The 23,825-nt window shown below is 43.4% G+C and overlaps 1 protein-coding gene across 1 annotated transcript in view; it reads right to left on the bottom strand.

Annotated features, from left to right (window-relative positions):
* FLT1 (fms related receptor tyrosine kinase 1) overlaps window positions 1-22,394 on the bottom strand; it is a 119,228-nt gene extending 96,834 nt beyond the window's left edge. Inside the window, exons 1-3 of the mRNA XM_085321801.1 lie at window positions 22,091-22,394; window positions 5,125-5,221; window positions 4,609-4,829 (exon numbers count right to left, since the gene is read on the bottom strand). Of these exons, the coding sequence (XP_085177927.1) occupies window positions 4,609-4,829; window positions 5,125-5,221; window positions 22,091-22,394 (622 nt within the window). The remainder of the gene's footprint in view (window positions 1-4,608; window positions 4,830-5,124; window positions 5,222-22,090) is intronic.
* Window positions 22,395-23,825: the final 1,431 nt, after the last annotated feature.

Genomic DNA, 23,825 nt, shown 5'->3' with positions numbered 1-23,825 from the left:
GAGAGTTCTTTAGGCCTCAGCAGGTTCTTCCATTAGTAAGTTATTTCTGAATAAAAAGAAGAAGATAAAAAGAACAATAAGAAAATCTCCTTTTCTGCTAGACCTYGGGGTGTTTTGTCTTGCTACTTTTTTCATCTACTGAATTATTTYGACTTTGAAGCTTCTGAGCTTAAAGACAAAGCCTCTCAGGGAGCTCTTTTGATGCCCTRCTCTGTTCTGTGACAGAGTACCTTTAGGGTTATATGAGAGTCAATCTATTCAAGTTAAATGTTAAATCCATGTCAGTTCTGGGGCCGGATCCAGCTATCTGTCAACAACTGGACCTCCCAAGGAGAAGCCACATGCTCAGCCCTTGCAGAGGCAATTCTAGTGTTTGAAAACACACTCAAAAACCCAAGTGTTTTGTCATGTCAAAGGCTTATATTCTGAAGCATTTGCTAATGCTAAAGSCCTTCATTTTGGACTGCTCAACTTGAGACAAATCTCAGGACAAATACCCACAATTAGTGGACATATCTGAGACTGCAGGGACAACTGAACTGCAAGTATGGTTCTCAAGACCTGTACTATGACAAAAATCATCTTTAGTAACCCCTCTCTGATYTGTCTCCACTGACTTCAATCATCTCCAAAGCAAGACACCTAACCTGAGCTTGTTCTCTAAAGTCAGTGATGAGACATATGTACCTGAAGGTACCTTTTTCTCTCTGGTAAGCCTTGAAAGAGTATAGATAACTGGCTTAGCCTAGAGATCTGATTTTAAGACAGAAGACTTTGAAYGGTTCTTGACTGGAGTGCCAGCTAGTGTCTCGCTTTGCAAGGTAGAGTACTTAGATGGTCAGCACATATGCACATGGGGAGTGCAAGGAGAGACAGGAAGAGGGACAAAGTGGACTGAGGAATGAGCTAATACCCTAGAGCTAGATAAAATTTCACACGGAGAAAAATTCTTTGTTGTGATAGAAWTAAAATATAGTCTTGTATAGCCTAATGTTATCTTTATCACAAGAAGCAGCAACATGTGAACTTGAATCAAAGTTCATTTAAATTCCTGCAAAGATATAACCTTMATATATAAATGTAATTGGATTTATTGGCTTCTCTCTATTCTACCATGGGAACAGGTGATAAGAGACTAAGAAAAAAGAGTCGATGACAATAAAGAATGAAGAGAACTGCACATTTTTGAGGAAGAAAGAAAATAAAAGAGCTCCAGCAAGTGGAAAAGAGTGTCTTGGAGCTACCAGAACAAAGGCAGATAGAAAGACGAGCCTACAGCACTGTCCCTGGGGAAATCTGTGTAGGCTTCAAAATAGCCTACTGATAATTTGGCCTTTCTTAAATGTCTTTGTTCTGTAATGATCTCTTTTCAAGCAGAAAATTCCCCACATCATACTCCAATGTACGCAGTGAGTATTCATTACAAATCTTTCTATTTAACTTCCAGGCTGCAATTGTGTAACACGCCAAAGATCAGAGCAGTTTTCTATYGGAGACTGTGAAGGAATTGGCAAAGAAGCTTTGCTGTATTTCAGATTTTTCCCATGGCTCGTGGTGGAAGTCAGGACATCAGTTTTCTTAGAGCAAAGTCCAAGGCTCTTGAGAGAATTCATTTCCCTCGCTTGATGCCTCAATTCCTGAGCTGTGTGTGGCCAAGCGTTCCTGCTGCACACGCAGTGCACTCGCTCCCCTGTGCAACTCAGTAGTGACCTCTCCAGCTGAAAGCCGGGTGGTGTCTTGACTAGCTCCTGAAAGAGATGTCATCAGCCTGCCTGTTCTTGATCACTCAATCACAGGACTTCAAAAATGCCTTAAGTAACACTGGGCACGTGGGATGTGCAGTCTCCCTCTCATTGCCTTACATCTTATTTTTGTTCAGAAAAGCTTGTCTTTTGCCATAAGATATTCTTATTACTGAATCAAAGAACTTAATGGGTTTATTGTTTTTATCCACTTCATATTCAATGACACTCCAATTACAGAAATTAATAACATTTTTAAAACGATAAATGATGACTTCCTGTACAAACAATATCAACTTTCCCAATTTGAATTCTGTTTGTAAATAGCAATTATTTGTTCTCATCTGCTGCATGTTAAGACATGGGAAACAGGCACCTTGGTGATCCACATGGAGCTAATATGGGAAATTGACTGACACAACGTCCTGCCACAGGAAACAACAAAAAACTAGGAGTGACCTAAATTTTACAAATGTTTATTTCCCAAGCACCCAGAAATCCATTTAAAATAAAATTAAAATCAAGAAAGATGATCTTAAACGAAGTTTCTTTTATCCTTATCTCACCCCCCAAATTGAGCCAGATATTTGAACTTCTTCAGTTGAAATGTTAACATTTGGGTTAACATGTTAACAATGATTTATATTAAGAGAGTCAMGTGTTTTTCTTTGTGAGTTTACAAGTGCCAATGCTATACTGATCAAAAGAGGTGATAAGCGCCCCTTTTTTGTGCTCAGAATTTTGTTTCTTTTCAATTTACTCATCATTTCTTTGCAAAATCGCAAATTTTTGTAAGATCAATACATCTCAAAATTTAGGATAAATGAAGTGACACTTTCAACAGGCATTGCATGAGCAGTTACCTTGCAGCCTCCCTCATTACCAGCAAGTTGTCAGGTTGTCAAACTCATATATGTGCTTACTAGGACATGGCCTACTGTTAAGTGTTACAAAAYTGACTTTCAATCAAAAGAATTGTCAAATTCAGAAAATTAAGATGACAAAGATGCCTGAATACGATACAAGACTGTTCCTTAAACATTTTATTTATTTATTTATTTTGCAAGTAAGAAGGGAGCAAAGCTTGATCTAATTTCTATATTCAAAAGTGATACCAACATTTAATGTCTGAAGGTCCTTGAAAATCAACATAATTAGGACACTCAGACACTCTGCTCTACCTGATTTGTTTTTTGGGGGAAAAGGTGAGGGGGAGGGGGTGACCCAAGACATACTGCTTCTCCCATGACAAGTTTCTCTTCCATTATGCAAATCCATTAGGCAGATAATCCTGACTCATAGTTCTGATTTAGGTTGTCTTTCATATGCAAGGAAACTGTACACAACTCAGGAAACAGTGAAGGGTTAGAAAGATTGTGTCTTCTCTTTGTTAGGATCCATGAAAATTAACACCTCAAGACAGAAAGAGACCAAGAGAACATGAAGGAATCTCATATATTATAAAGCCATTTTAGCACAGAGGTTCTCAGGCAGGGTCACAGCCATCCTTGCTCTTCTGATGTTGTAAATGGAGAGGACTGTGGGTAGATTTCTGTCAGAGACAGGGTCCAAGGTAGGAGGCTCGAGGAAGTGGTCCCACAATGGGAAATGTGAAAAAAAAAATCATACTAGAAATGTGTAAGTTTTGCTAGGCAGTGGGAAATATTGGTCACTAAATGAATAACCTACTTTCATTATGCTTTCATGCGTGTATCTGTAGTTAGATATCCGGGGAATTAGAACAGCAAGGGTCACATAGGTAAATAGCTGGGTGAGAAAAAATATTCTGCGCTATGTTTCCAATGCAAAAAAGCAGGATGAACAGCATGAATTCTTCAATAATTCTCAGTAAGGCGATACACACTAACAGCGAGCAGTATCTTATTTTCTTATCACTATAGTGAGATGTCCACTTTGTTCTGCTTTTTCACAGCACCAGTCCCGCATTTCATGTCACCAAATGAAAACATAGGCTAATTCACTCTAACGTGAACTCATTAGAAGCAGCAGACACACAATTTGGAAAAATTCCAGTTGCATACTCTTCGTAATCCAGACTTCCAAAATCTGTGAATCATGATGCCTTACAGTAATCTACTAACTTTTTACTGTAAAATCAAGAAAGATTAAGATACAAAGTTAAATGTAAAACCTAGCAGGTTTATAATTTCTTCTTTTATTGCTATTTCAGTTGATTTAAATTGTTCTGAGAAGTGTCTGATTAATATCTTGGAAGAAAACAGGATCAGCAGACAACCTCTATTATAGTTTAACTGACCTAATTCCAGCATTTCCCACATATTGCACAACCTTGCTTGCACACAAGGCTGTGCCTAGCTTGATTCCACTTACTCGAGATTTTTACAATATGTGTAACAGGAACTGCAGAGTACAGTTTTGAATGAAACTAATATGCAAATGTTGAATTTCTTCAGGATAAGAAAACTGTCATCTGGAAAGAAGTATCATCATCCTTCAACTGTCTAGAAAACTGCAACCATATAGTGACAGTTTAAAGCAGATATTGTGCCAGATACATGGGTTTCATCAATCAGTATTCGATTCTGAAAAAAAAAATGACTTCTGTAACACCCGTTTCACAGATTCACTTCCAGTCTACTTCCTCGTGAAGATATAGTTACTCAGATGGACTGTTTGGATTTGGTCTTTTTCTTTTCTTGTTTATTATTATTATTATTATTTATAACAGATAAAACACTAGCATTTGTTCTTGCAATTTGTGAGAGAGCAGAATTGATATACAGATTGGTAAATTTTCATGAAAAATTTGCAAGGCTGAAAACATTCAAAATCCTGTATTTCACCATAGCTGAAGTGCAAGAAGCATTAAAAAATGTAATCTTACCATTAATAAATACATAGACTGAAGATTCCTYCTTCTTTTTCACAGCACTTGTTGGATATTTGCAGCTATAGTTTCCAGTGTCACTTGCTTGAGTTCTGCTCAAGGTCAGACTACTACAAGACTGCTTCCCATTCCTTCCACAGGCATATTTAATTACTTTCAGCCTTTTGCTATCCTTACTTAGAGTTTCAGGCAAAGACCATGAATGAACCATTTCCCCCCTGCAAATACAGATAAGGAAGCAGAAACAATTATGTTGGTCTGCAATTATATAGCTCAGTTCCCAAGCTTTCTTTTTTATTATATCAGGCTATTTCTGGGGTTCTCTTTTATCTTGTTTTCCAAAAACAACAACAGAAACAACAAAGAACTATTAAACAATTACCATTGAAGTTCACTCCCCACCTTTCCCCACAACATAAGTTTTTTTTTTTCTAATTACAGTTACAAAAAAAATGAAAGTGTCAGGTGTATAAAGTCCCAGCCAAACTATCAGAAGCCAACTCAGCTGGTTACCTGCATGTGAGGTTTAAAGTCTGGCCTGCTTGAATGACGTGCTGTGTGCCATTTATACTCAGTTCAGGAACTTTTAATTTTGATCCCAAACTAGATCCTAGAAAAGCAAGGAAGAAAATCATTAATAATTGTAAATTAGCTCCCAGCATTTAATCCACTCACATTCATAATGTTACACTGAAAGAGGACAGCAAAGAAAAGAAGCACACATACTCTTTCTATGAGCAAAATTGGGCTCTCCTGACTGCATCCTCTTATATGAGAATCAGGAAAGAAAGGAGAAACGAAAACCACGCACGTTTTGGTCAGTGACTTTGCTCTCAAATTGTTCCACCGACTGTACCATGAAATAAGCTCTGGACTTCACGAATACACCTCTAACCATGTGAGTGTGGTTCTCCTGACCCATCACAGCCTCCAACACTGCTGGCTGCATTTCGTTAGGAAACACCACCATGACAACCCCTTGAAGGGGAAGAACAGAAGTTGGCTCCTCCCATGGCAAGATCCTTGTTTTCACCTCTGAGATACTAAACTCTCACTCAAACAACGCTCTGCAAAGTTGGAACTGCTTTGGAAAGAGTGAACAGGGATTTGCAGATCTACCCTTCTTGACTGAAGGTTACAGAGCTACAACCTACAATCCCTCATTAGGTGAAAGCTTCCTCATGATAAGGCAGTGTCAAAAGGCTACTGGCAGCTCTAAGATAGATGAGGGGAACAAAGAGAACTCCAGAGCAGACCTGAGCAAGCAAGCCTGCAAACATGGCCCTTATCACAGCCAGAGCATTCTGGTATGGTGGATGAAACCCTGGGTGCCCAGAGGCTTAGTACAGCAAGAGGTGGCTTAGGACACATATAAACACCGAGGCACACTTTTCAAAGGCTATGTAAAGGTAATTTTTAGGACCCTTACAAACAGAAGGCAAGAGGATYTCAGGACATTCCCTTCCCTTGCATTGAGCCAGCAAGTGCTGGAAAGGCATAACATTTTATCTCTACCCAGTAATAGACTACAAAAGTTCTCATGTCAAGCAGACAGAAACACATGCCTTACAGAAGAAACAATCCTTGATCCTATTGCCCTCACACTGACAGAAAAGTATTCCAAAAGCTAGGAACATAACAAGCAAATATTTTGAAACAGTTAAAGTTGAAAAACAGTTTAAGTCTAAATCTGGATGTGAGTGCAGTCTGTGAAGATTTCAGTGGTAGAAGAGGTGAGAGTACCCCAGACCACTTTACTCCAAGAGAAAGTATTTCATTGTCAACATATGACAGAAGCAGCATCATATAAAAAACTGTACTGTGTATTTTCCACTCGAACACAGTCAAGTATAATTTCAGTTCATCTATTTTAGGCCATTCTAAGAGCTCCCTACCACAGCTGAATACAAACAGCTATATGCATCAAACACAGTACAAATAAGTGAGCCTTATTTGGATGCTGTGAATAACCCACTGGAAATGCCTATCTCTTTCATTGACTATAGAAGGAACTTTTGAAGACCAGCTCTGGCTAAGATAGGTAACTAAATTTTGACAGTATAAACTCTCCTGAGCCAATTAGCTGCTCTAAATTCAGCAGCTTTCACTCAGCAGTGTACATAACTTCAGATTAGAGGCTGGATATTGAAARTTTGTTCTGAGATGTGGACTTGAACTCCTTCAATCTGAGAAAGGCCTAGAAGTCAAGCACTTTTGGAGAAACACACTAAAGTACAAAGATCTTATGCAAAAGGTAAGGAGTAAGAAGATACTGTCCTCAGTTTTTTTTTTTTTTTTTAATAAAGAGTCCTCTGTGCTCCGTTTTCCATTAAGTATTTCCTAAGGGTTCCCTAAAACATAGGTGGAGCCAAGGAGCCAAGTTGCCTATATCACCCTCTGGGAGTACCTGGCACAATCAATGGAGAGAAGTAAATACCTAATTATGTCTCCTAAACTGCTTGCTGATGCTTCTTGGCTTCCATTTCTTTCCCTTAACAATATAGCGACAYACAGTGTAGAGGTTGATTTTAACTAAATAACTTTTAGCATCTGAAGTAGTTTCATTTTTCTGCTTAGCTCTGTATATTTCTCATTAAAGCTACAGATCTAGAGGCATTCCTGCATATGCATACATTCATTCCTATTTAAAAGAACATTTAAAGGATCCACTTAAACATATACATATACTAAAAATATAGCTCACTTGAATAGGTTTTAAGCAAGTGCATGACAAGTTTTCTGAATAAAGAAGTGCTCTAAACTATGCTACAAATATTTTCAGAAATTTGAATGGTAATACAACACAAATACACAAAATTCCCGTGTGATTCGTCTAGACAGTCAYACTGCTAACTGGAAACAAACATAATTCTACCATCTGTTAAGAGGGGGAAAAAATAGCAAATCTTTGAAGAAATAGTTTGTTATGTGGAATCTTGTGATTACACATTTTTCTCACCTACCAGCTAAGAATCTAAATCCTGAAATGCTGAGGCTTCCAAGTGGTGCACTGTGCTATTATGGGATAGTCTCCCATGGATGCTTACAGTCTATGAGTATATTGATTTTCAGTTGTGAAATAATATTCCTAAAGCTAAATAATGAGAATTTGATATAAGCTGTTACAAGAGTTCAGCTCTGCTACCGTGAAGAGAAATCCAGACACTTTGGTTGAGAGRGCTTCAGGTTGAACAATCTGCAGTTTCATAAAAGTACCATGTTCCTGCATGTYGTTCGCATCTCTTATCATCCCAGAATTGGAGGTTCAGGTGTTCTCCCAAGACAATGTTTCTACTCAGCTCTAAGAAACATGTTTCTTACAGAAGGTGGGGACGGTGTCTGCAAGCTCCCCTGAACTCCTCCTCTCTTCAGGCTCTAGGAAACTTGAAAGCTCACGACGGTGTTTCTTGACTGTTTAATATGTAGGAAAAAACTATCAGTAGGGCCTGTGAGAGGAGCCAGTGAGGATCAAAGCCCAGTGGCTACAGCCAGCCAGGCAGGTTGGTCAGAGAACGAGTCTGGTGGAGGTGGTGCAATCACAGATGAGTTGCCTGGGGAGAGCGGCAGAGCAGCTCCCCAGAGCGGACAGCAACGGGGGGCAGCAGATCTGCAGTGACACATCCTGACGCAGCCCCCAAAATGCCACTGCACGCTCTCTGGGGTCCATGGCCGTGAGCTCGTGATCAAAGGCGAGGAGGCAGAAGGCAGCTCCCAGCAGTGCAGCATGCACTCAAGCCTGACCCAGGCCAAGACTGAGCACCACCCTGGGAATGRGGTTTGCTGTAGTTTTCAAAGTCTGCCAAATGTTAAGGGCAAGAAAGCATTATAAATACAGTAAAATTTTCTCTTGGTAATTCTAAGATTGTGTAATCGAAGATGTCCATGTGAAAGTCTCAAGGCCTATCGTAAATTAAGGGTACAAAATAAGATAGTCTGGAAACGTGCATGTCAAAAGAACTGCCTTAATGTCACTAAAATCAAATGAAAAAAAAAAAAAGACCTTCTCACTCCATCCTGTGGACAAAAAAGAAGCTCAGATGTCTGGGAACATATTCAGGCTTTTGCCTATTTATGTATATTACATATATCTAAAAGACAGCTGTATTTGTAAATATTGTGGGTGGGATCTTAAGCAGTGCTCAGTGCTGATCCAACTGTGCTCCCACTGACGTAAGCCAGACCTTCACCATTGATTTCAAGTATGTTTTAGGCATTTAACCCCAAATAGTCAATCATATCAACCGCCATCAGTGCATTTGGCAGGACATAGCAGGTTTGCTGTAGAGTCATCGATTTAGTTTTCCACCTACAAAACATGAAGTAAAAAAATCGTATTTCTGGCCAATATTGTTGTATTTGCAAGGATGCAGGACAATGCTTTTACCAGTGAAATGCTAAGTGTGAAGAAAAATAGCTTTATTTGTCATCTTATCTATTCATGGGTCATCAGCTTTCTTAAGTTTCTAAATGCTACAAAACTGATGCAGGGTACAAATGCAATGAAGTTTGACATGTTTACCAGAAAAGAAAAAGAAGRAGAATAGCAGGGAAATTCCTACTGTCAATATTTAGAAGAGGGTTATGCCTTCTGTGTACCTCCTCYGGGCATTTTACTTGACGCTGTCTTTTCTGCAGGGTCATGGCTCAACAGGACACCTTCACTTATCATTATGCCTGTCACTAAGCGACCATCAGCAACCTACCCTCACACTGACCTACATTGGGGGGTGCAGACTTCTTTTCATGTGACAACAAGAGAACTAATTAATCCTGATAACTGAAGAATCTCCTCCCATAGGGAAAGGGGTGATTTTTTTCTGCATATTCTATTTGTTTTGGAAGGCTTATTAGATACATCTAAAAGTCACTCAATAAGGTTACTTAATTAATGAGCAAGCATCAATTTAGGTTAGCCAGTCTGCCTAAAATGAGGGAGAGAGAAACTCTTTTTTAACGAAGCAGAGGATAGAATCCATGAAATATTTAATGTAGTAAATACCTCTGTCGTTTGCAAAGGAACAAAAGAATAAACTTTCTTCAAATATTTTCTACCTTTCYAAAAGGGCAATGTTTTTCTTGAGTGATATATTCTGAGAGAATTTTGAATTACCTGTTAAGCTAAAGATGGACTACATGTAGCTAAATAAATAAACAAAATCAATTAACATGGATTACTTTTWCCAATATGATACGAGATTTACAGGGCCTGTGTGCACTCCTGGTTCTACAGGCATCTGAATAACCATATACATGTGATCAATTTTCCACTGATTTTAGCTAAATCTAGATTTCATCAAAAATGATAGATCTGTTCAATTCATAACTGGGACCATATTCTGGATTATTATCTCCATTCTGTTCTTTACAGCTTCTATTTCTTTACATTCCCTTATATYCACTTTGTATCTCTGTTACCTTTGATTAAAGAAAGTCAATCCACAAGCTAGCTCTGTGTCTTAAAAAAAAACCCGGTAATTATGTTCATAGATTTCCTTGAAATTAACAGGTTTAGTGGCCTTTTATTTTTAACATCTCCTTTTCCATAGTTTAAGACTGAGTGACTATCTTTCAACCACTCCAGTTATCCTGAACATGTTGACTAATCTTTTTCACCTGCACAATGARAGGTTAAGGAGAACGATCAGTTTATCTTTGCAACTTCAGTGTATACAAAGAATCTGACCTTCTGGGTTTAAAGTGCCATCTGTGGGCAATAAAGTTATCCGTCACGTAGTAATTGTTTCAGTCACTGTTGGATTTGCACGCGCTTTAAGCCTTGTTAAACATAACCTACTCTTTGTGTTTTCTACCATCAAATATCACTTCCTCCAGATTTAAACGTGTTCARCAAAAAAATATATTTTGTATAGGTCAATCCTGACCTGGGAGAAGAGTGTGTTTGATTTCTTAATAGGTTCTTCACCTCTCTGTGCTCCCTAAAATGTGGGTCACTCATTTCAAATGTGGCCTAGGACTTTATTCTTGCTGATGAGCACTTCCTAACAAGTCCTCCCGTTGAAGAGACTAGGAACATCCACATGAGTGCAGCTAATAAGCAAATGCAGAATCTAGCCAAAATGTTTGGTAGTCATTCAGCGGGTTGAACTTCAGTGTGTCTTCAGAGACAGCAATGAGCTGACTGTGATCTGTAGCACCTTAACTCAAACATCACCACCAGTTAACCTAGTACAGTGCATATTGCTTTACTCCATTTTGTTAGGAAATCTGGGATATCAGCAGTTACTTTTTATATCAAAGTTCTTCCTGGCAATCTGTTATATCATCATATTTTCTAAAGAAACTTCAAGTCTCTCTGTGGAAAAATACAATTTATTTTTGTCTAAAAACAATTACAGTACTTATTCATGACTCCCATTTCCTCATTATGCTAAATTATTCTTTCTCCTAGAAAGGAACTTGAGGGGAGTTCTGAAGAATCATTAAAGCTTTGATTTACGTCTAATCACAGGGAGAAAAATTGACCAGTGGGCTGTCTTGAGTTTAATCAATGCTGAAATTGCCAGCCAGTGTCAATACCTGCATCTRTAAGAGAAGAAAAGCTTTTAGGCAGTTGGCTCAAAATTTCTAAGTAGCAACTAGAAAATTCTGATTTTTCCTGACCGAAGGGTGAAAGGTTGACCTGTTCCTGCCACAGCACTAGAGGATAGGGGGAGATGTGACAACTTTGGATAACGAAGCTTTCTGCCTGCTGGTGGACTAGGAAGAGCGGCTAAGAGGAGAAGCTTCTCTTCCCTTTCCATGGGAGCAGTAAGGGCCATCTCCTGTTTGTCACCTGGGTTTCTGGTGCTCAGATGAAGGCAAAGCAAGCGGTGTGGTCATGTCCCTGCACCCAAAGGCTAGCTGCCACAAGCTCTGTCTCCATTGCCTGTCCKTAGAAACAGCCCCCAAGGAAGACATTCAGGGCCAAACCATGAGCCATCCTGACTTGATAAAGGGCTCCAAATCCTACTACCAGATCTTTCAGATGCCATATGGGCCCCCAGACTAAAGGAAACCTCATAGTCCTTAGCACATTTAATTTCACAGCGCTTCTGTGAAGTAGATCCCAGTATCTGAAGTTTGCAGAAAAGAAGCTAAGACAACATATCTGTGCAGGAACAAGGGAGCACACCCATGTCCCAGGCTAACACACAAAATCTTCCAGCTGAATAAGCTCATGGTCTAAAGCAACAAAATTAACTGCTATTTTGGTCTAAACAGAACTTTGCAGGGCAATAAAGGCCTATAGGTCATTGCAAGGGTTAACAGACATAGGTCCTTGGACTGTAAGGTAGCTTTGTCCTTATTTCCTGTTTGCTCTGGTGCAAAGATAGGCACTSTGGGTGCTGATACAGAGCCAACAAACAGAAACATGCTCAGGGTAGAGGAAATGGTTCAAGATGTCTCCCTTCTTAATGGCGTTATTACTTGTATAAGCCTCTGTGGTGACTGAAATGTGATCTCATTTGCTTGCAAGACCAGGGAAATTCTTAGAAAGTATTTGCTTACAAAATATGCATTACCACACAAAAATTGTCATTCACAGGTTTGTCCTTTTCRAGTCTAGAAGGGACATCCTGATTATCTAGTCTGCTGTTCTGCATAACTCATGCCATAAAGCTCATCCAATGATTTCTGTATCAAATGTTTAACTGATTCATCTCAGCTGCAATTTAAGAAATTAAAGTCCCCCAGGATGTAACAGTCAGCCAAGAAAACAGGTGAGTTAATGGATGARGAAGCAGAACTGATGTATGGGGCAGATTTAGCTCRGTTGGTTAGAGCATGAGGCTGCTAATGCCAAGGTCACAGGTTCAATCCCCGCATGGGCTATGCTGAGGGTTGGACTAGATGATCTCCAGGTGTCCCTCTCAACTTTACCATTCTATGGTTCTGCATCCTAATAGTGTCTGAAAAGCATAAGGTTTATCATTSTAGATTAGAAGAATCCTGCACAGACTAAAGTGCCTTCACCCTGACTCTGTGCCTCAGAATTGAAAAGCAGTCAGCAGGGCAAAAGTTACTGCCCAAGGAAGGTCTGCACAGGCACAGGAAGATGTATATGTCTATTATTTGAGCTTCCCCTTTCAGCTCTGGACTTCAGAGTAAGTGATAAGGGTTTTATTTACTATGCGTATGCATCTACTTCGTGTATATACATAGACACAAGATTAGATGCTATAGAGGCAAAACATAACACTAGCTAGCTAAAAATAGAAGAATTCTGATAGCCGTTCACTAGCACATCTGAGCAGCACACACTACAATGTGGCCRATAGCTGTAAATATAAATGAGTATGCATTTCTGCAATATTTGCCACTCAACTGCCAAATATTTTACTAATATTTGCCCTAGCCAAGTAAAGCTGTGCTTACAGAACCTTATGGTAAAGCCATTTTGTTCAAGAGCACAAAGTTTTTCTTGTTGATGTCTAGAAATTTAACAAGCTGAAATCACAGTCAATTATTTGAAATAAATCTGGCCTCAGTTACCATCAAATGAAAGTATCACTATTTCCTGTCGCAGCCTGGCAGCTGAGAAAACCACAAAGACACCAAGGCCATGCAGTTCTGCATTCTGTGCTTGGGTCATACCTACTTGAAGGACCTTACTTCACCTGCTCATCCAGACTTTGTAGTCTGCCCATCTGAAAGTCACCAAGTGATTTGGGGGCATGGGGATAGGTACTTTACATAATTCCAAATAAAAATAGATTTCAAAATTAAACCTTCATGATGCCTGAGGGGGGRAAAAAAAGAAAAAAAGAATCTGAGGTTTTTTTCTATCCATCCAATTTTAAGAATGCCACTGTCCACAGTGGCARAGATGCTCATTTCATTAGTTATGTAAGAAGGAAGGAATTACAGAAAAGAAGTAAAATCAGCCAGACACAACCTTCCCCCCCCCAGAGTTTACATAGAGATTTCTCATTGAAAATGAGAATCTCTATGTACAGTCTAACTTCTCCATCATGAACTCTCACCTGACCATCACTTTGATAAACCAGAACAAGGGGGAAAAAATCCACACATATACAGTGCACATTGAGAAAAACAAGAGAAATATCACAGTTGTGTCAACGTTAGTCTGGTCTTCACTCTTAACAGAAATGAATGAACAGCTTGAAAAACAGGTCATTCTGCTGAAACTATTCTCAGCAAGGATCAATAACAGAACAGCCAGGCTTCAGAGGTACTTTCAAAGGCTACATTCAACATAGATGGTCGTTGCTCACTTGTCCCATCCAGTACAATGTGCCCATCTTGACCCCTCCAGAGAGTCCCTGTATGAGGGCCTTGGGGACAGCAGACCCTGCCCCATTCATTGCAACACAAGAAGCAGTCATCACTCCATCATGTGCCTGCCGAAAAGTGAKCCTGCATGACCAGTCACTGAAATTCTCCCAAGAGTACAGTTTTATCCCTCTGTGTAAAAGTTAGACTGTGTTGATTACCTTATCATAAGTAGCACTATCCATGTTACACTCATTGAGAAAACAGATTTTATCACTCACTGACACGTATTATCACTTATTGCACCTCTGTTTGAATGACAGATGACAGATAATCATTACATCAATATTGTTATTTTGAGGAGAGTTTACTCCATTAGCTAGGCAGTAGTAATGTGTTAACATGGTATAAAGACAAAGCAAGTACATTAAAACTAGGCATAAAAATCATTTAAAATTCCTATATAGACAAAAGAGAAAATTTCTTGAGCAAATTCAATTTCTTCATCAACTTAATATTTAAGATTTTTTATAGATTCCCTTGCAGGACAAATTAAGCAATGTAATGGGATTGAACTGGAAGATTATTTCCTACAGATGTCTAAGCAGATGAACTGCCTAACTGCCAGCAACCTGCCAGCTGGAACTTGCTAGGTTACCCAACAGCACAGGTCTACCAAATCTATTTGGGGCTGTACCCTTCATTAAGCTGTGCACACAGAAACAAAACAAAACTGAAAAAAAAGGAAAGAAAGAAAATCTAATGTGAAGTTGCAGGATTTCCCTGTTGCTCAAGGCTGTTAGCTATTATCTCCAATGTTCCATCATTACAGCTGAACTGTCCTGAAACGTTCCAAGAAAAAAAGGACAAAGCTGGGAATCTACTTTCATCCACCTTCCTTTAACTTATGAAAGAGAGCTATAAACAATAACCCTAGGTTCCAAACAAGAGAAAATACCTAACACAACATAACATTTTAAAATAGAGAGCTGAGTAGAAATGAGTTCATATAGAGGATGCCCCTTGTTTCCTGTAAGCCCATCTTTTCCCATGATTTAAATTTCACTAATAAAGAAAACTAAGACAAGAAAGTGGAGGGTAAGTGCCTGGCTGAGGTCTGTCACTAGCTGGGGACTGCTCGCTCCTCTGGGCCCCGCATTCAGGAGTGCTCTCGAAGGGCAGCCTGGTGATGCAGGCTCCTACCTTCTTCTTTGAAACATCTTCTCCTTTGCCTCAAGCTGGTAGGTCGGGCTGACCTTAAGCACTTGCCTGAAACAGGCCACTAACTCTTCTTGGTTTGCTGCCTGTGTGAACTAGCAGTGGTCTACAACATTAAATCAGCTGAGGTGAGGACAGCACTAATTGGGGCCTGTTTCAGAAGATCAGATTGTGTTTGGTTTTATGACATGCAAAAAATACAGTCTGATTAATGGCCCAAGAGACTAATCTCATTTTACATTTAAATGACAGCTGAAGTACAAAGTCTATGGTAGGTAGCTTTCATATGCAGAAAGCTTCTAATAAGTATGACTATGCTCAATTTATATTGGCAAACTCATTAGTACTTATACTGATAAACAGATGAGGACTAATGTTAACTACAGCACTGCATGAAACAGAGAAAGGTAGATCTTCATCCCRAACTTTTACCAGTACAATAAAAGAAGAAAATTCCATATAATATGTAATATAGTGGGACTACATTGCATTACTTCATATCCATTTGACATAAACATCAAGAAAGTCTAAATTTTAGCAGGCACTAATTTTAGTTTCCTTAACCCTCAAACCCACAATTTCTTAATGACTAGTAGTAGGTTTTACATTCTATTTCTTCTCTGGAGAATTTTATCAGATAACTGCTTCCTGTAGGGTTTCTTGAACCTCCCCAGGAGATCAAATGTTGGACACTGCTGGGGACATGACACTGAGCTAAATAGAGCCCTTGTGTGATCCAGGATGGCAGCTCCCATGTTTCTGTTACCATTAGCCCAGAGTGATCCTGATGAGAGGTCTTCCACGGAGAAATGACAATGAGAACAAAAGGAATGAATTCCTACATTCCATGGAAGAAAAGAATCCCACAGGAAGGACGCTTAAGTGAACTATGTGAAATTGTGAAATTCCTCGCATGAAGCGCCCTTACACTCATCCTTCCCAGCTCCCCCACGCACCAAGCAGGGGGTCCTGTTCCCAGAGCACAGGCTTCCCAAGGGAACCTTGAAGAGTGGAGACATCTGCTCACGCGTCCTGGGCCTCTACAAGGGCCCAATGCCCTGTCTGCTCCACCCCCACTTCCATGGATGTTGTAGAAAGCATGTCACCACATTAGCGCAGCATCTTCCACCCACTAAACTCTTAGAAACAGCTTCCTTCTAACCACTTCCTCACCCTTCCTTGTTCTAACAGGCAAGAACAACTCATTTCAAACAAAATTAATGGTTGCGAATATGTCAATATGGTACACGAGCTCCAAAAGAGGGAAAATGATTTAAAAGGAATCATATTTAAGAATACTTAGTATCAGGTATCAATGAATAATTAAAGATGTAGAAAGATACTGGAATCATGCAAATGCAAATCAGCATCATTATCATTATGCTGGATTGTACCTCTGTTATAGAGGTGCTTGCCAGGGTAACTCAATATTGTTGATATGGACAGATTGATTTTGGTAACAAAAAAATGATGGAATTTGATGGAAAAAATCAGCAGAGACAGTAAAATTATGTCAGCATGAAWGTGAATCTTTTGCTTCTCCATTGACACAAAAAAATCTGAGAGAGAAGATGAACAAATTAGATAACTTTCACAAGAATCTATAATGATCTTGAATAATATGGATCTGTCATTAGCAAAATAATCCTTTTCTTCATCATTCGAGTGACGTATTCCATTCGCCATGCCACAAAAAACCCCTCCCAGATACATGATTCAGTACAGAAGAAAAGAATGAACCAGTCACCCACACTCCCAGTTCAAGTTTCTCCATACATCCCAATGGCTCAACACTTAAGCTTCAGATAAAAGTACCTCTAAAACATCTATTTTCAAACCTTTTTTTAATTCCTCTTGTACTTCTCATCCAGTTATGGTTTTGCTTTGTTGCAGCATGAACACATTGTACCAGTTAAATGGGAGCAATGCTGTGCCACACTTGGCTTTGGGCACTAAAGCCAATATTTTCACCTTTCAGACTGGACTGTTCTTGCAGGATATCTAACTTTCCCTTTTAATCACACATTTATATAGTGCTAACCTCAAACTGCAGAGGAATGAAATTGAATTTCTACATCTTGGTAAGAGAAAACTGTGCAGGCACCTTTGTGACAATCACTAAACCAATTTTAAGATGAACAGTTTCCACATGGTGGATTAAGAAATCAAGTCATTCCTCCTAGGAATACCGAGGAAGGTCATTTCTTAGCTGAAGGAGTATATGTAGTAAGGATACATCACAAGGTTGAACAGAAAGGAGCCTGGTGCTGTCCATAGGTAAAATTCATGCTCCAATTTCCCCACATTCTTACTGTTGTGGGGGAAAGGTGAGATATAAAGATGAAGCAAGTCTGTGAAGGGAGCAGCTTGCTGCACAGAGGTCTCACTCTGGGAGGAGAGATTTGCCTCCAGCAGCAGGCATGATGGTGGTTGCTGGCCATCCTACACCTCATGGCAGAGCTGCCACGCACTCCTGCGGAGCCTCACTTTCCATTCCCCTCTGGAGCTGCAACAGGAAGTTTCATCTCCTAACGTGAGCAGATTCAAAGGAACAATTTTGCTGATAAAGCCCCACCACAGCCCCACTGAACATAGATTTCTGAAGCATCGAACCTTAACCCTCATCTGCTGAGTCTCTTCCTTTCCCAATCTCAGCTGGACAYGAAAAGTAGCAACTCGATAAACATTGTGCTTGAAGTTTCCAAACCACATTAAAGTGTGAGGACTCAGCAACTGTCCTGAAAATCTGAACAATTTCCTTTTGTCCTATACACCCACACAGTGTGAATGAAGGGCTACTGGTTTAAGTCTTTGAAGCATCTGACAAAAAAATAGGCTCAGCTTGTTTGTTATTGTTTTATTATTGTTCACATGTAAAAAAAAATCATACACACACACAAAAATCCCAGAATCTCCCTAGTGAGAAGATTTTAAGTGTTTTTGGTGCTTCTGGATATGACGATTTTTTTACCACTGTACAGGTTAGTCCTGATTTCCTCCTATGTAAAYTATAAATCTATAATATACTAGCTCAGTCCAAAGGAATAATTCTACTTTACAGCCACACGTGTGAGAATGAATCCAGCTTCATTGAGAGCACATGAGCAAGACACCTGCCTGGTAAAACATTGGTAAGTGATATTCCTTAATGATACCAGAAAGTCTGGTACTTAAACGGAATGCATACATGCTTTAAAAATCTGTGTCTAAATCTTCAGCCTTATGTGAATGTAGTTTGGAATTTTTAGGGGACTTCAGTTCCCATAAAGGTCCAGAAAACATGGGAAATCCAGTTTTTCAGTACTCCATGAAGATTTATAGCCCTAATCTCAGGTTGGACCACTGTAACTATGTGACTGTGCAGCTGTCTTAGCTGACTAAGCAAATCAAATAGAAATTTTATATGTGAAGTTTAATCTGAAGAACACTTCTAGGGAAGTCAAATTAGTCAATGTAAGAAATTAACAACAATGCTATTTAGATTCAACTTAGAATTTCTTCATTTTTTCGCAGCTCACCAGGATTTTAAAAAATCAATCATTCACTCAGAATTTTGATGTATCTAGTCCCCAGTAGGATAACTCAGATTTATATAGCAYTGTCCACCMATAAGGTTGTATTAGATACATTTTCTCACTGCTAATTGTGAGGYATCACTCATGTGTTGACAGCTGAAAATAAAGCTAATTTATGTGTCTCACATTTCTAGAAATGTGGTTACATTGTCCCTGCTCCAGGCTGCAAAATCTGATCTTTTCAGGGTTTAAACTCAGTCTTTCTCATTCTGAAATGCCATTGATTAAAGAAATTGTCATGCAAAGTCTTGGATTGGGCGATCAAACCCAAATATGGCACCAAAGTTTCATTTTGACCATTACGTATACAGATTTTAGCATAAACGTATGCAGTATAATTTGTGGAATAAATATATACAAGCTATAAAGTAAACCTATTCAAATACTATACAGAACAAATATAAAAATATTGTTCTTTCTCACATCATAGCAGAGAAGCCAAAACACGCATGAGCATAGAAATACCAGAGGGCTGAGGTTCCCAACACTCACATGTCAAAGAAATAGAATTTCCTTAATCTCATTTTGAAACGGAAAGTCTCATGGCTTGCAGTTTCTGTGTTAATTTGGGAACATTTACATTTAGACCTTTACAAAATAAAAGACTTCCTTCTTTCCCTTTCCTGTGAAATTGTCTGCAGTAATTCCTGAACTCCTGACTCTTTCTGTGAATCTACTCCAGCACCTGTGGGTCAATGGAAGCTCAGCAGATGCCCTCCCAGACTAAGCCACAGCAGTGGACCACATGGCAGTTCATCAAGAACACTTGAAAGGGGACACAGACCAGTCTGAGTAAGTTTTAGACAAACAGGCAGTGTAGGAGGGTGAAATGGAAAGAAAAGTATAGCAAGTGTCTATGCGTGGTACAAAACATCCCACCATTTCACCAATAACTTTAAAATGCAAGGTGCAAACACAAACGTGGAAAGTTTTATTGACTCAGAAAAAGCATGATCAATCTATTTAGAACGCTCAGCCAAAGCTGTGCAAGGGATGATTTCCTTTTCAACAAAACATATTGCAACAAGATGAAAGATTTCAAGAAAGTCCTAATTCTAATTTGGGGCTCAACTTATCATACTTTGGTGGTGGGAGGGGAGGGGGAAGAACTGCCAGCAAAGCCATTGTAAAAGCACTCAGCCAAACTACAACAAAGTACTCTTCCAGCACTTACTGCACCTGAGCCAGTCCCAGGATGTATCGGTGACCTTGCTTGACAGGGGATTGGACTAGATGATCTCCAGAGGTCCATTCCAACCTCAACCATTCTGTGATTTCATGGCGTATCAGTGCCCAGAGCACCAGGTTTTCCTCTAAGCAAGCTGAGATTTTCCCACTGGATTTGTTCTAGGGTGTATACATCCTGGGCAGACTCAGAACAGAAGAGTGAACCAGTCTCTCACAGCCCCTGGATTACAGAGTCCGCCTTCTCTTTGGGTACTGGTTCCCATGATTTGCATTAATGGGAAACCTTTCCAACAGCTTGTGCCCCCAAATTCATTACAGGAGCCCATGTGGGAGTGGGACACTGAAGTTCAGGCCCATGCTCTGAAGGAAGCCTAGCAAGATTTGAACCCACATTTCCTGTGCCTAGGGTGGGTGTCCACGCCTGTGCTTATTTTATACCGCACATGAGAACCTCTGTGGCAGCTAAATCATGTGGAGAAAATAGCACTTTCTTGAGGAAAAAGAGATACATACACACACACACACACATATATATATACACACATATACATGTATATACACATATACATGTGTGTGTATGTATGTGTATATATATATACACATACATACACACACATATATAAATCGATGAATCAGCACTTCTCGAGTAGGAAAACGTCTCGTCGGAGCGGCCCCGCCCGCTCTCCCCCCGGGCAGCCCCTGGACGCGGCCGCCACCGGCCGGTAACACCGGCAACTGCCGGGAAGCGCCACGCTGCTCCGGGGCCGCTCCCGTGGGCACCGCTCCGCGCTGCGCAGCGCAGGGGCCGCTCCTGTGGACGTCGCTCCGCTCCGCGTCGGGGCCGCTCCCGTGGACATCGCTCCGCGCCGCGCAGGGGCCGCTCCCACGAGCATCGCTCCGCTCCGCGCCTTCCCCCCGCCTCCTCCCTGGGGCCGCTCCCGCGGACACCGCTCCGCGCTGCACCGGGGCTGCTCCCACGAGCCCCGCGCCGCGCCGCGCCGCGCCGGGACCGCTCCCGCGGGCACCGCTCCGCGCAGAAGCCGCTCCCGCGGGCACCTCGCTGTGGAGCAGTCCGAGTCCTCGGCCACTTGCAAGGGGAAGCGCCGCAGGTCGGGCGGGCGCAGMCCTGACCGCAGAAGCGCCGCGCTGCGCGGCCACTGGCTTCGGCGCCCGCTCGGGAGACGCTCGGTTTTCCCACTCCCCTCGCGGGATTTGCTCTCGCCCCCAGGTCGGCTTGGCCAAGCCGCGCTGTGCGCCTGCCCACGGAGGCTGCCGCCGGCCCGGTAGCGCGCACTGCTGCGCCCCACTCGGGACCGGGGAGTCCGCACGCGGAAGGGCCGCAGGGCTGCAGATCTGCCCCTCGTGGAGCTCCAGAGGTCGGCAGCCCCTCGTGGCGAAGAGCCCACGCAGGACTGGTGCCGGGACGGTGCCCGGTGCGGCGCACCCCTGCTCCCCGGTGAGCGGCAATGCCGTGCGGGACCGGGCTCCGCAGCGCACCGGCGCAGCAGGGCAAGCTCCTCTCCCACAGTAAAATAAAACGCGACTAGGAGAAAACAATCTGTGCGCTCCTCTATGCCGGCACCGCGCAGCCTTGCGCGGGCGAGCAGCGCCATCCCGCTCCCCCTGCGGGTCGCACTAGGCAGCTCCGCGCGGCCGCTCTGAACTCGCAGGCAGCGCCGGCCGATGCCCCGCGGCGCTGCGGTCCTGYCCCGGGCAGGCGCGAGGACCTGCATTTTTGCGAAGAAAAGGGTAACCTTCCTTTTCTGCTTAATGGGTAGAACTGGGAGAGGCTGAGATTGGAAACAAAGCGAGGAAGCAAAAAGCCTTCCCCGGAGCCCAGAGCTGTTTTCTTTCCGTGATGCTGTCGCACCGGTTTGGACAACGCCGGCGCTGGGTCGGGCTCCCGTGGGCGCTTGGCTCCGCGCCCGCGGCGGCACCGCAGCCCGGCAGAGCCCCTGGCGCGCCTCCCTCCAGCCGCCTCCCGGTGCCCGGGGCACGCAGCCGGCAGCCCCAGGGTGAAGTCCGCCCGGGAGCCGGCCTTTCCCGACTGCCCGAGGAGCAGGGGGTCGCCGTCGCCCCCTCCCTGCCGAGGGGTCTGGGGAGCCGCCGGCTGCGGTGGGGAGGCAGGTGCCCGGCGGCTCCCGCCGAGGATGGAGCCGATGGGGCCGCGTCGCGGAGAGCCCCGCATGGAGGGCAGGACGGGCAGTGGGCAGCGGGGCCRGGGCCGCGGGGGCGGCAGCCCCGCGGCGGCGCGGGGGCCTTACCTGCGAGCAGCAGGGCGGCTCCCAGCAGCACGGTCCCTGAGAGCGGCTGGCAGCGCATGGTCCTGCCCGCGGCGAGCGCAGGGCTCTTCCCCCGCCGACGGCAGCGAAGCAGAGGCAGAGGCGCCGGCCGGGCTCCGACGGGCTCTCCTCCGTGCCGGGCTCCTCCCGCGGCGGCGGAGATAACGGTGCAGCGCGGCGCGGGACCCGCATCCAGCAGCCCCCGAGCCCTCCCCGCCCGCCCCTGCCCGCGGAAAAGGGAGTGTCCGCAGCCGGCGGCCCTGCCTGCTTCACCTCCCGCCGGCATCACTTGCCAGCCAGCCGCGGCCCCGCTGATTTATAACTTCTCCACCCCTCGCCGCGCACCCCCCCTCCGCGGCCCACATCCTCCACCCTCCGCGGGACGCGTCACGGGACCCCCGCCCGCCCCACGGCAGGCACGGGGCGCTCCCGCAGCCCCCGGCGCCGCGCCGCCTCCCACGCAGCACCCGCCGTGCCCTCCCGCCGGCGCCGGGACTTCCCAGCGCTGCCCCGCACCGGGATGGGGCCCCGGGCTCACCGCCCCGTCGGAGCTGCCTCGGACGGGGCCTGCCGCCACCGCGCTCGGGTGCCCAGACCCAACGTGTTCGCCACAGAAACCTTGGGGATGTCCCATCCCGCCGGGCCGGTCTCCYGCTCCGCAAAGAGGCAGTGCTGGCTCCGGTGTCCGGGCATTTGGGCTCGGGGCCAAGTGAGGCCGGGGCTCCAAACTTTTCCCGTGCCATCAGACAGAGTGTTTGGGGCACCTGGCGGCACCCCTTGGACCTGCTGCTCCCCGGGAACAGGCTCCACCAGGTTGTTGGGGTATTTCCCTGCCCTCCCTGCAGAGGGTCAGTGCGGGGTACCCAGCGAGCAGCATCGAGCACTCAGGGCAGTGTAGTGGCAATGCTGGCTAAGGATGTTCCAGGAGTGTGCCTTACCAGCGCTTCAGGTGGCGTTCACTGACCCTGCGATTTCCAGGACCAAGCTGGAAATGTATTCCTCCTCCCTGTGYACTTACCCAATGCTTTCCATGATTGTTTTATTTTGTGAAAGACCAGAGGGACCCAATGACAACAGAACCTGTGCCATGTGTTTCCACTTTCCCCCATTAGCCAGAGACGAGCTACTGGGTGAGGCAGGTCTTTGGTCTGACCCAGTATGGCCCTTCCTATGTTTTTATGTTACGAAATAAATCTCAAGAGTCTCTGCATGAGGCAGGTAAATGTGATCATCCTCATTTTACAAAGAAGGAAATAAGAGGTACATAGAGAGGTTAGGCAGCCAGTCCAAGGTCATAGGAAGCGGGTGACAGGAGCTAGAAATAGAACTCAGATCTCCTGTGTCCCACCAGACCATCCTGTGCAAGAAAAAAGATGAGAAGTTGGTGTTGTTTTTAACTTGAGGACTGTTTAACTTTCAAGTTTAAAGTCGGTGAGAATATTTCCTGCAGACTTCTGTCAGACTCCTATTCATAAGTGACACCCTAAACTAAGAATTTAAGCTTTTCCAATCTTCCTGCCCCCAACAGAGACCTTGAAAATAGAATAGTTGTGGATACCTTCCCCCTCGTCTGCTCATGCCATGGGGGGAAGAACCCAAAAATTTATTTCCTGAAGAGGATGACTCATAAGAAATCATCTCCTCCAGTGGAGAGGACAGCAGCTGGGAAAACAGTTATCCAGTAAGGACAGACCAACCAGAACTAGGACCGTGRGTA

The sequence above is a fragment of the Rhea americana genome, unplaced genomic scaffold (genome assembly GCF_003343005.1).
Source record: "Rhea americana isolate MKP2758 unplaced genomic scaffold, rheAme1 scaffold_71, whole genome shotgun sequence".
In the NCBI taxonomy this organism is placed as follows: Eukaryota; Metazoa; Chordata; class Aves; order Rheiformes; family Rheidae; genus Rhea; species Rhea americana.
The sequence above is the reverse complement of the archived record's forward strand: the minus strand, read 5'-3'. Positions and strand labels throughout refer to the sequence as shown.